Source organism: Protopterus annectens, chromosome 8.part0, assembly GCF_019279795.1.
Source record: "Protopterus annectens isolate FY-2018-M chromosome 8.part0, PAN1.0, whole genome shotgun sequence".
Taxonomy (NCBI): domain Eukaryota; kingdom Metazoa; phylum Chordata; order Ceratodontiformes; family Protopteridae; genus Protopterus; species Protopterus annectens.
Window position 1 is genome coordinate 520,046,509 of NC_056741.1, and position 13,810 is coordinate 520,060,318.

Below are 13,810 nucleotides of genomic sequence, written 5' to 3' on the forward strand. Positions count from 1 at the left end.
ACGTTGTTTTGCTTTATTGGCTGTGGTTGAGTGGCACACTGAGTCTGTGGGCTATGTGTCATTTGGTTTGTGTTGGGGGATGGAAGTTGCTTGCATTTCTGCTTTGGAGGTCTCTGTTGCTTAGACAGATTATTATTGAGAGCCTCCGCAAATGTTTTTGTGTTACTGTGTGTGGATTTTGGTGGTGTAGATTTAGTGAGACTATGTGATGAGTGTGTTGTGGTGCAAATGTTTACCTTCTCCTCATGACTGTCAAGTTCAGTCTTGGTTAGAGAGAGCTTTACCTCCAGTTTGGCTAGATAAGTGCATCTCTCACTAGAACTTTCAATAGAACTGATAGGACTTGTAATTAGTCTTTAGATCATATTAACAACTGGAGATGGTTCCCATGTTACTTACCTCTGTATTACAATGGTCTCCACAATCCATCCTCAACCTCTTTTTCCCATTTTGCACATTGGGTCGAGGTGTCACTTCAAGAACGACAATCATCTTGAGCCAACGTTTACACCACCAGGTGGCTAGCCCTGCCATGGTAGTTCATCCGTACCACTCACTCACACCTAGGGCCAATTTAGAGTGTTCAATCCACTTACTGCATGTCTTTGCAATGTAGGAGGAAACCAGACTACCTGGAGGAAACCCATGCAGCTGCAGGGAGGACATCCAGACTCCACACAGAAGGCATCCTAGCTGAGTCTAGAACTGGAGAACCTCTTGCTGTGAGGTGATAACGCTAACCGCTGCACCATCTCAGCTGCCCCAATGGCCTTCACAATAATGCACTAAAAGTAGTATGACATTTTATAGCAGGGGTGCAAACAAGACAAAATACAATGATTACTGTCAGTGCATGTAGTATAGCTGTAAATAGAAATGGGACCTAACTTTCAAAAAATGGGCTGTGTGGAATCAAATGTTAACAGTCTCTTTGATATGCACAATGAATCTACTGTTTTGATTTCTTTATAAGTTTAAGAAGATGACTAGGAAGTATTTCAAACTCCTCTATTTATGCAGCCAGTAGGATCCTGAAAAACTGAATGCTGAATATCTGAATCCTGGACTGGCTCTTGCAGAAACCCTGGTTAGGAAATAGATGTCTTACGGTAGCTAAAAGAACACAAGCAGTTATTTTGGTATTTGAATAGTATACCCTACTAAGCATAGTATACTTAATTTGCTTGTTTTTTTTTACCTTCAGTTACAGTACTGTTATTCTTTTTATTCCTACGCAGACTATATGATTATATTAGTGAAATGTATAACATGAATTTTTCATTTTTCATTTTGTGTTAGTATCTGAGATTGAATCAATATTTGTATCTGTACGTTGCATAAGTATCATATTGTTAATTATAAATGTGGAGCTTTTCTCTGCGGGCCTCTGCTGAAAAAGGACATTTTGTCTTTTTGGACTTTCCAGGTAAACAAATGTAAAATAAAAATAAAATAAATAAATAAAAATTTCATACTCCTTTTCTAACTTCCAAATTTTATTCCTCTTTTATCCACAGGAATGGTTAGCTTGTGGTCTTTGGCTGTTGTGGCATTTGAAAGATTCCTGGTTATCTGCAAGCCCATTGGAAATTTCACATTTCGGGGAACCCATGCAATTATAGGCTGCATAGTCACCTGGGTGTTTGGACTGGCGGCATCAACTCCTCCATTCTTTGGCTGGAGCAGGTACGTTTCTGCTGTGATTGGCTGTTTCTTCCCTCTTGCACTTTTCATTAGTACCTCAACCTGCTCTAGTTTAGGCCACTGTAGGAAGCAGGGGTATAACCATGAAGCTAGCTGAAGGAAGTTTTACCAAAGTATGTGCAGCTGTAGAAAAAAAGAAAAATGGTACAGTCTAGTCTTCTTGCCCCAACCTCCCACTCATCAGCTTTCAGTCATACTTAATTCTCTTCTTTTATCTCTGATCATTATTTAGACTACAGGTTAGAGCTGTTTGTTATGGGTAGTTAGGTGACAGATACAGAGCAACATTAATGGGGGGGGGGGGGCAAAAAGAACAGAATGACATGGAAATCACACTTTAGAGGAAGAGTATGTTTTTTCTTTGTGAAAAAGTGAGATGTGTAATGAGGGAGCTTTTTGTTCTAACATCTCTATTAGTTGATGGCCTTTATATGCTTCTCCTCATCTTTTTTTTCTCCTCCCGAGAGCTGCTCATCAGTTGCAAACAGCTTCTCTCCTTATTCAGCAGGTCTACTGGACCTGCCTTAGCCTTCCTTTGGCTCAACCCAGCCCACATCTAGGGTGAGCCTGCATCTGGCACTCACTCCCTTTCTTCCCTATGGGGTCCCTCCAGCACCCATGGCACTAGATGAACACAGGTCATCTGGGGAGCATTAAGGGCTTTAGCTCACTGGCCCATGGGATTGGGTTACTTCCCTTCAACGTTGATAAATATTTTACCACTACTAATTATTCTCATGGGGGATGAAATAATTTCCTGAAAGATCACTTCTATCGTCCCTCTCTGACACTTCTAATAATTCCAAGATCATTAATGTACTTGTTTAATAGGTGCAATAGACTCATTCTTTGCCCTTATACCAGTGTGCTGACTAGATGTTTTTTACAAGAAATGTAATAAAAGATAGGAGACAATTTCTGGACATCAACATATCTTTCACTAGATACATTCAAATAGTGTTCCAAAGTGCAGTTGACACTTTCTCTTCAGCTGGACTATATAACCATATTTAGGCACAGATTAGCTTGCAGATTGAGAGAACTGCATCTGTAATTCTCTTTGTTCATTAGTAAGGTTGATTGTGTTAAAACAAAATGGGTGCTCTTGTGAGTTTACTAGTCTCTGCCTCTGTTTCGTTCTCCCTTTCTGAAGTCATACATTATACACTTGACATCAGCATTTTAAATGCCACCAGACTGATATCACTAAAGGGCACATGAAATATGATCAAAAAGAATCATTAAAAATATGACTTGTGTAGATTTATAAAGTACTAAGAACATGAAAGTGCATTTTAAACATTTTCTAGAGTATATATGGAATGCAAAGTAAAAACTATTAACCCCTTGCATCCCATACATGTTCCAGATCTTTATTTTTTAAGTAAAATAAAATTAAGATGTACATTACATTCTAACATTATTTTAGGGTAAAAATATATTAGTGCAATTAAGGTAGTAATGTCTAATAAAATCTCCCCTAAACTGAACCTGGAAGTGGAGTTTCTGCTGTTTCTTCCGCATAGTAAGATACCACAGCTGTTTAGTCTGTGCCATACTATTATGTAACAGATGCACAAACATCAGTTGTTTAGAAAACAGCTGATCATGGTGCATTCTCTGCCCATGTGAACTATCAGGATGATAGACTGATAGGCTGCTCTACAGGCTGCCAAGTGGCTATTCCTTGAGCATTGAGTGGCCAAGCCACAAGACATAAAAATGGAGCACTGAAGACCATTTCCCTTAGGAAAACATTGACAGTACAGTTTCATAATGTGTACCAAAAGTGATTCCTTTGTTTTGGGACATGTCTCCTTTCTTTACATTTGTGTGACTATGGACTTAAAACAAATATGTTTAGGTTGTGTGTGTGTGTGTGGGGGGGGGGGGTGCTTGCTGATCACATGGGGGAAGGTGAAGCAGGGCTTACTCACTGTGAAAAAACACAGTTTGAGTTTTTACTTTTGTGTTTCCAGCATTTGGTTTTGAAATTCTACATCCTTGGGTTTTAGCCAGTTAAGATTTAATAATAGAAACACACGTGAAATCTTCTCCGATGGTAGATTTCCCTTTTCCAGTTATTTTTCATTAGATAGAAGACAAACATCAAATTAATTTTAAACAGTTAATCTAGTACAGGATGACAGTTTTATTACATTGTTATGACTGGCCAGTAATCTGGTTATGTAGTCAGTTTGTAAAAACTATCTGAAATCATTTGTGTACAACTTGCTCAAGGTTTTATATGGAGGGCTGCTGTGGTGGTATAGAGGAATTAAGCCCTAACTACAGCCCGACCAACTTGGGTTAGATTAGCGGTTTGAGTGACTGATGGAGCAGCAAGGAGGGTTGGACATGCCCATCCTTGGAGGAGGACACTTGCTGGTGATGCTGCCTTAGGGGAGGCATGTTCCAGGGAGCTGAGTTGCCCTCATACGCAACCAGCTGTGTTGGGCATATAAAAAAAAAAAATACTGGACTGAAAAATAGACAGCCAGGTCCCCAGAATGTGCAAAGTACCACAATCAGCCTCAGCAAAACTGGAACATGTCCACTGGTTAGGAGGGTGCTGGTATGAATGTGGGATGCTGGGGGTCATTATAAATGAGGTCTGAGGAGATCAAAAAAAAGTTTTGTATTGAGGATTTTGATGGGTATTTCAGTCGTCAGTCCCAGCTCAGAGAAGATTAAAACTACTATCATACTGAATAAACTTGGGGGTACCTGCTCAGAGTAAGAAGGCATGAGCTGTTCTTCCCTGGAGAAAAGTATTTACTTTTTCTGCAAAGGAAGCAGCTACCACAGCATTGTGGAGAGTACTGGGAGGGCAGTTAGTCCATAAATAAAAAAATGGTGATGTTTAGGATAAGGATCATCATTATGGGAAACCAAACATGGATTAGATATAGCTAGAGGTGGAGATCAAACCTCTGGCCAGATTAATTTTAGCAGTCACACTTGCCAGAAGCCATGAAGTTGCAGACTCATGCTACAGTCACTACAAGGAGCCTGACTGTAAACAAGAAACATCTACTTGCCTACCTGAGTTCTTTATTGCCACTAAACTTTTGAGCTGGTGTCTTTGAGTAGTTCATTTGTTTTTCCTCCATGGCAAGATCTGAAAATAGAGGATTATGATTGTGTCTCCAGTCATAACAACATTATTATGTGTTTGAGGAATGGATGCCAGGAAATTCACCCCAACAGCAAATCTCAGACCAAGTATGTAGACCTTCATATGCTGAGGCTCTTAAAAGTTATGTACATAAACAACAAAGGCCTCCTAAAAGAAACCTAAGAAACAAGTACCCTCAGCAACCTTACAAACATACAACAGAGGCAATATCCACCATAAAACATACATCTAAGAGTCACACTGACTCAGTCCAAAAGCCAATTAGGCAAATCTTCACATAATCAAATATCTTAGTCATAGCTTTCTGCATGGTGAGACACACTGATGCACCACTCAACAGGCTGTGCAAGGAGATAGTCATGGTCAGTTGCCTATTAGGTTTCACCATATTACACAAGCATTCAGATCCTTGAACCACAAGTATGCATATGATACAGCTATGGTACATTTGGGTGTAAAGGACACGAGACATATCTTTGTGGACTATACGAAGACAGACATGTTGGAGCTCTTGGAATAGATGTCTGAGACTGGGATGAACCTAGCCTTGAGTAGAATTCTACCATCACCAAGAATTATACCATATTATAAACAAAAGATTATTGTTTTCAACAAATATCTTAGCTTTTGGTGTCATTCAAGTGGGGGTACAATATATATCAACCTAGAAGGAGATGACAGGCAGTTCTGTTTTTCCAGGGATGGCCTGCACCTCTCCACCCAAGACTCTTGTTTATTGGCTAAATTATGTCCAATCTCATAATGCCTTTATTGCCAGTCTTTTAAAACTTCCAATATGACAGAACAGAATACAGATAATATTAAGGTATTTCTGTTCAATGCTAGGAGCCTTAACAAAAAGCACCACTCCCTACAAGCACTCCTTATCCTGGAAAACATTGATATATGCATAATCACTGAGATGTCTTTCAAGACTGATGAAAGTACTGTGTCAGTGTGCAGGGTTTCAATGCCAATCACATATTCAGGCCCACCACATTAGAAGAAGGGCAAAGATGGCAGTGTCTCCATATTCTTAAAAAAAAATTCACCTCCAGACTTATTAGATAAGATAAAGACACGGAACTCCTCCACATCCAACTTAGTATTAACAAAATACCTTGTCATATCATAGCTAACTATACAACCGCCTCTGTGTCCCCCTTTGCCCACATCTCCAATATAAGTAGTATGCAGTCCCTGTGCATTAAGCCAAAACACATTTTCCTAGGAGACTTCAACTAACCCACCATAAACTGGAAGACTTGTGTATTCTCATACATGCTTGCCCAGAAATTTCATCAGTATACACTTTCTGGACCAGTTTGTCCACACCCCAACCAGGAGCAACAAGATTCTGTTGTTGGTCCTTACCAAAATGGGGCAGCTTTGCTCCCCACTAATTTATTGCATCCTCTTTGGTCAAATCAGACCACAAATCCAAAGCCTGAAGCAACTTCCAACCAGTAATCAGAGACATTGCAAAGGCTAATCTACTAAAACTGACTGATGACCTGGCTAAATTCAAAAGCCCCTCCCATCTCGATGACCCCACTACTTATGCAGAATCTTTTGCTGCCAAATTCTGTGTACATGCTCTCTGATTATGTAGCCCAGACAGGTATGACCCTGACCTGTATAGAGCCTTCCCTACCTCTGTACCAAAAATACAACACAGAGATAAGAAGAGATGATCAGCCAATTTAATTGGCTTAAACACTGTGTCATTCAAAGGTGATCCTGTGTCGTCTGCCTGGGGATGACATGCTGGACAAGCCACGCTGCTCAGCAAGGGACGGCTTGTATCATGTCCCGCCCAAAAAATCTGACAATACGACTGGTAACGCAAGACGATGCATCGGAGACCATCCACCAAATATGTTACAGGCCACTCCTCTCTCACAAACTCTCACATGGTTCATGGCCTTCCTGAAAACACTAGAGGGGATAAATGTATCACACCACACCATCATACCTACTTCAATACTAGGTGACTAGACTAGACTACACACACCAAGCCCAAACACCCTAGCCCCAAAGTTCCTGGAATTCAAATAAACTCATCATAAATGGAACAGCCTAGTCCACATCCCCACACCATCCCCACATACTTTGATCTCATCATCACGAACATGGAGCACAATGTTCAACACCGGGAGTGTACCTCACCTGTGAGATCAGACCAAAACAACTAATGGCTGAGGTCCTCATCCCACCCCCACCTGAAATAAAAAGACCACAGTAAAGAAAATCACTTACAAATGCCTTCTAACAGCACCTGCTGCACTGCATGGGCAATCAAGCAAAAAAAAAACTCTTTGTACTGTACCAAAGGCAAAGGCAGCGTCTGGGACCCCAGCCCCGTAAACAACAAACTCTACAACAAAAGGGAGAAGCTTACAAAGATGAAGCAAAATCCTTAAGGTAGAACACCCTTGACCCTGATAGTAGTAAAAAAAAGCTCTCTCATAAAAATCATCAAAGCAAATTTCGAGAGAAAAATAGCTAAAGACTCAAAAAAGTTCAAAATGATGTGAAGATTACTGATCCAGACATTGACAACATACTGGCTGACAGGTTCAGAGTGCAACTCCCTCCCCCTCCCAAAAAAAGATATCTAATATAATGCCACGATTGCAGCCCCCAAACATCTCCAAGCCCAAGTGAGAACTGCTCTCCAAAGCAAAACACAGCATCCCATCCACCTGATGGTGTCCCCCGGCTGTGTGCCTCATGAACTCAATGAGGAATTAAACCCACAGCTAGGACAGCTGTTTAATCAAAGCTTGACAAGCCAAAGAGAGGGATGAGGATGGAGACATCATATAAAGACAGACATAAGGAGAATTTGCACTTCCAACTCCAGTTTCTTGGCTGTCAAAGGAAGCAGATCATGCCCTTTAAACTTGGTTGACTTTTTTTAAACAGTCACACCAAATTGATGAGGGAAAGGCAGTCCATACAGCCTACCCCCATCTGGCTAAGGCCTTTCAACATAACCTCCCATTCGTATCATTTGAAAACGCTTAAATGTCAATATACATCAAGATGGGTTGCAAACTGCTGAGTGACAGAACCCACCCACAGGGTCAGAGCTGCTGGCACCATGTCAGACTCAAAGCCTGTCACAAGTGGTGTCCCTACAAGCAAAGGGGTTATGACTGACAAGGTTGATGGCTGACAAAGTTTTGCCTGCCCATAGTAGAAGAACATCTGACACACAGATATCCTTCAGAAGGGGTCTCACAGAGCGGATAACTGGTGCCAGAGCCACGGCCTAAAGTTAAATGCCAAAATGCATAGTCATACCCACTGAGTACAGAAGAAGTTATCAGGGGGGGACCAGGGACCCAGGTTGTAGTCTGTCTGTACCCCCATGTAGTAGTAAAAGTAAGTAGTTAGGAAGACCTTGCCCACCTTACCTTTGAAGGATTTCTCATCTTCTCATAGGAGGTCAGGAGGTCCCCTTACTCATCATCTCTCAGATCAATGATTGAGTACAATGCCCCCCCCCAAATGTAATCTGACCGACACACTTGCAGCAGCTGGAGGAGCAACAAAGTTCCTCACCAAAAGGATAAAGGTCTCGCCAGCTCTATTCGCTAGTCAACACGCTCTCAGAGTGACCTTGCCTAACAACATAAGGCCCATGTCAAACCCAGATTTGATGAATAGCTTCACCTACAAAAATCTAGATCCCATCAGAGCCACAAGGGCGGAGACTTAAACCTTGACACTATTATTAGGATCGGTGGCTGAGGGATAGATTCATCACCCAAAATGTAAAGAACTGCATAGATGCATATGTCCCATGCAGAAATATAAATGACCTATCAAATTCAAAACTAAACCTCTGTGTTGCAACCCTAATATAAACAAGCTCTATAATAAATGAGAAAAAATGCATTAGTCACAAAAATATATGTAGCTCACAAGATGCCAAAAACACTCTTGTTAAACTAAACAAAGAACTCCAGACCCTGATCCAATCAACCAATGCCAGAAATGAGGTTAAAAATATAACCACTTAGGTGAAGGATAACAAGAAAGCCTTCCTTAACTTTGTTAGAAAGATTGTAAACAATGTCCAGCACTGTGCAGAGCTAATAGTAAATTATATCACATAGTCAGACCCAAAGGATATTGCCAATCTACTAGTAGCCAAATTTAGCTCACACTTCAGCTCATCTCTCCTCCATTATACTCAGATAAAATATCCACATTTACACCCCCTTCAAATCTCAAAAGAACAAGTTGTCTAGGCATTATTCTATGGCCAATAACACTATTTCTATAAGTGCTAGACAATATTCCAGGCTGCCTAATTGTCAGCCTGAAACATGACTTCCTACAGAGGCTGTTCAGTACCTACCTCACACAGGCTTCATGGCAGAAGAGTGAAGGATAGCAACAGCCATTCCCTTACACAAAGGTGGGTCTTCAAGAGACTCAAGTAATTATAGACCCATAAGCCTGGCCAGCCTCATCTGTGAGGCTATGGAAAGGATCATTATGGAATAAATACATAAATAAATAAATAAATAAGGATATTAATAACCTAAAGACTCTCGAACTAAGCCAGTTTGGCTTCATCAAGGGCAGACTTTGCCTACTTTACCTAGATAACGTCTTTGAAATGTTACTTTGCCAATGAATGAAGGCAAATCAGTACACACCACATATCTAAACCTCAGCTGTAGCAATGAATCAGGGCAAATCAGTACATAACCACATGTATAGACCTCACAAAGGTGTTCAACACCATCTCACACTCAGGTGTCATAGATAAACTGAACTGTATGTAAATCTCTATGTAACTCATTGGATAGTAAACTGGCTGACAGGAAGAACCCAGAAAATAAATGTTGGCAGCTGTACTTCCTCTAAAAGACTTGTCATTCGTGGTCTACTCCAGTGTTAAGTCCCAGGGGCTCACCACTTTCTATGTACTTCTCTGAGATCACAACTAATGCTGAGGGTTTATGGCTAACCACATTTTCATATAAAAGCAAACTTGGTACCATCATAAACTCCCCATGTTGCAACATTGATCCTCCAAGATGGCCTGTACCAAACAAATTGCTGCTAGTGTCAAAACTATCACAATGACAGCACATCCTTGAAAATTGATTCTGTAGTCGGGGATCTGGGACCTGAGAACCTACGTCAACAATAATGTGTCCTTTCATTGCCACTTATTCACTTTTGTAAGGAAGTCCTTTTTCATTACATATCTTATATCTAAAGGTAGGGTTCCAGGTCTGGGGATCTAATCATACCACTGAGCCTGATACACACATTAGGCCATTGAGTATAATGCTTCCTTTGGTATGTACTTGTCAAACAACCACAATTTTTCTTCAATAAGAAAATCAAGGGTCATAATAACTATGTGAAAAGTCTGAAAGCCTTGTCCCTCTACTTGATGTTATACAGGCTACTAAGGTGTGATCTCTGCCTCTCATATACATTCTCAACAGATTCTACCCTATCAGACCTATTACACATTTGCGAGTCCAGTGGTGGCATAAACATCTGCTCAAGGGGATCTCAATCTCTTTTGAAACATGAATATAACATATTGGAGGGGTAGGTATGTATCATAGAGAATTAAAAAATAAACAAGTAATCTCCGTGGTATCCCTGAAGTCTCAAAACAACCCACTAAACAAGTATAGTGGGTCCAAAAACAAAACTGTGTAAGATACTTCTCTGTGTGTTAGATTTTCAGTCCATATATCTGTAGTTAACCACTGTATATTAATCAGATCAGACAACAGTAGTAGAAGTAGTGAACTTAAACTCATCTTAAGTAAAAAATAATAATAATAAAAAATATATAATTGTACAGAATTGTTAAGTATTCAAAAGTAATCCAAGCAAGGCATGCAGTCTGTTTCCAGTTGAAAATCCTTTAAAACAAAAATAGAGTAATAGTTTCCTCACAAGCTTTCTAAATATATATATATATATATATATATATATATATATATATATATATATATATATATATATATATATATACTTTTTATCAGGCAAGGGAGTGGTTTATTGTGCTGTAAAACAAAGTGTTATTGGTACACATGTTAAATTCACATCCCTTCCCCCATCAGTGTGACATTCGAGCTGGTCCTGCCCTACTTAGTAGCTGTCATAATAATATAACCCTTATGTACTTTAAATAAAATTTATAATGATGTGGAACCTCTTATTTAACCAGATTATTAAGTAGATTATTAAGTCTGTGATTTTATCCAAGACAATGTACTACATGGCTGGAAGTATATCAACCTTAGCCCATTTGACAATCAAAAAATATACATATAAACATATACATATACATATAGGGGCCGGATTCACAAAGGCTTGCACGGAGTCTAAGAGTAGTGTAAGATGGCAGACAGGCAATATGTCTGCCGAGCGATTCAGCAATCGCCGGCAGGGGCGTGCATGAGAGCTTCTAAAGCTACTCTTGCATGGACAGTGCTATGGTATGCAAATTACCTCATTTGCTGCTGAAAGCTATGCAAATGAGGTACATTTGCGATCCAGGAAACACTAACCTGTCCGTGGAAGAGTAGTGTTATTTGCAGAAATGTACTCCATTGGTAATGGAGTACCGTTCTGCAAATAGCTAAACGGAGCTATGACAGCGCCAAATAAAGGATGCATCTAGTTGAGGAAGCATGCCAATGGCCAAATATAAGGCCATTGGCATTTGCAAATGTTGTAAATCCTTAAAAATCCAGTTTTTTTCCCAATCGCTGATGTTTAAGCGTAGAGCAGTGGTGCGCAAACATGCTGCGCTTTAAATAAAATGAAAAAAAGTGAAAAATAGCCACAAATGGGCATTTTGTTCTGCCATGCAGGTGAATGGCAGGCTGAAAACAACATGGCTACTGACTAGTGGTTGCTAAGGGGGGGATGCTCAGTGTGAGAGATGTAACCAAGCATTAGTAGGTAATCCTATGCAAATGAGGATAAGGATAGTGAATCCCAATTTTCCCCAGCATGTGAGCCATGTCCCTAGAGTGTAAGTGTAGGAGTAGGGGAGTAGTAGAGTAGAAGATAGGTGACATCATGAGGGGGTATGTCTGAAAGACTGTAGGCTGATTGGAGCACAGTTGTTTGCCCTGAGTTGCTCAGGATTGCAAGAGGCGTGTCTACAGTTGTCCTAGCTGAAAACAAGAAATTTCTTGCAAATGGGCACACAGCGTGTGCGCATGTGTGCGCTTGTTTGTTCGGCGCTGCCCCTTGTGGAAACAGAAAGGAAAAAAGGAAGGAAAAGAAGTAGTAGGAAGTTAACCAAGGAGAACTAGCAGAGCTGCCAGGTGAAATATATCAGAATCAGCCAATTATACAGGCAGTAGACAAGCCCAGCCCAGCCCAGCACTTTAAACTCTGCAAACAGCAGTCTACCCTGTTTTTTTCCCCAAGAACTCTGCAACACTGCAGTATACAAAGAGTGAAAACTTAAAAAGCTTAAGTCAGGAAAATGTTAGGGGCTGCTATTGCTATCATAAACCAACATGTGCAAGGTGCTGAGGGTGGTGATGTTGTGAATGCTGCTGAGCAACCCACAGTGAGGAGATGGAGAAGAGTGTACAGACCCAGGGTAACCTACCAGGGGCTACATGAGCTGGAGATAGTGGAGCGCTATAGAGTGGACAGAGACCTCCTGCAGCTTATTGTTGAGCTGTTCCGGCCACGCCTCACACACAGAACTAACAGAGGGGAACCCATCCCAGTGGATACAAAGGTATGTGTTGGCCGATGAATACTAGCTGCAGGTACCTTCCAGAGACCAACTGGTGATATGATGGGGGTTTCACAGGCATCAGCATCCAGGGTACTGCACCAGTTCCTGGATGCCATGTCAGCACATGTCGGTGAGCACGTATATTTCCCCAATTCCAGTGAGGCATTGGCCAGCAATATGCGTCTTTTCCACCAAATAGCAGAATACCCTGAGGTAGTGGGTGCAATAGACTGCACGCACATACACATCAAAGCACCGCCCGGTGAGTGGGGTAGGGTCTACATCAACCGCAAGGGCTTCCCCTCCATCAACTGCCAGGTCGTGTGCGATGCCCAGGGCATAATAATGAATGTGTGTGCTGGCTGCCCTGGAAGCTATCACGATTCCAACATCTGGCATCTGACACAGCTGTACCAGAGATTTGCCAATGGGGACATCCCTGATGGTCACCTAGTGTGGGATGCTGGATATGCACTGGAGCCATGGCTGATGACACCCATCAGAAATGCACACACACCTGAACAAGAACTCCATAATGAGGCACACGCACAAACAAGAAACATTATTAAGTGTGTGTTTGGGGTGCTCAAGTCACGGTTCTGGTGCCTGGACACATCTGGTGGAGCCTTGCAGAACTCACCAACTACATGTACCCAAATTGTCATGGTATGTGCCATGCTACACAATATGATCCTGTGAAAACAGCTGCAGCAGGAACAACATGGGGCAGGGCCAAACAGCCCCCCACCATTGCCAAGGCCTGCACAGGCACAGCGTGACTCGGAGGAGGAACAACCTGAGCCTGTCCCAGTAGGCAGAAGGAGGCGTGCCCAGTATGCCTTGGCCTTGGCAAAGAGGCAACGCATAACACATACACTGACTCAGTAGGAACCCTGGAAATGACACCTCTCTCTGACTCGCACATACAATAAAAGGGATGCCTAACTTGACACTACCTGTTTTCAAACATGTATAGGGAGTGTACTATGTGTATCCGACATAGGCAGCCCTGCAGCACCACCTGAGGCATGATTGCCCTATTTTAAGCAATATAAAGCAGTGCTAGGCACATTTTACCACTATTTAGCATATTTAAGCACAATTGCGTGGAGCTGCGCACCGTGCAAACTAATGCAATGTTGGGCAATGTTGGGCAAAGTCAGGCAAAGTTGAGCAAAGTCGGGTAAACATGCTCACACCTGCTTTAC

At 41.5% G+C, this 13,810-nt stretch overlaps 1 protein-coding gene across 1 annotated transcript in view; it reads left to right on the forward strand.

Annotated features, from left to right (window-relative positions):
* LOC122808901 (blue-sensitive opsin-like) overlaps window positions 1-13,810 on the forward strand; it is a 297,628-nt gene that overhangs the window by 65,772 nt on the left and 218,046 nt on the right. Inside the window, exon 2 of the mRNA XM_044080018.1 lies at window positions 1,518-1,686. Within this exon, the coding sequence (XP_043935953.1) occupies window positions 1,518-1,686 (169 nt within the window). The remainder of the gene's footprint in view (window positions 1-1,517; window positions 1,687-13,810) is intronic.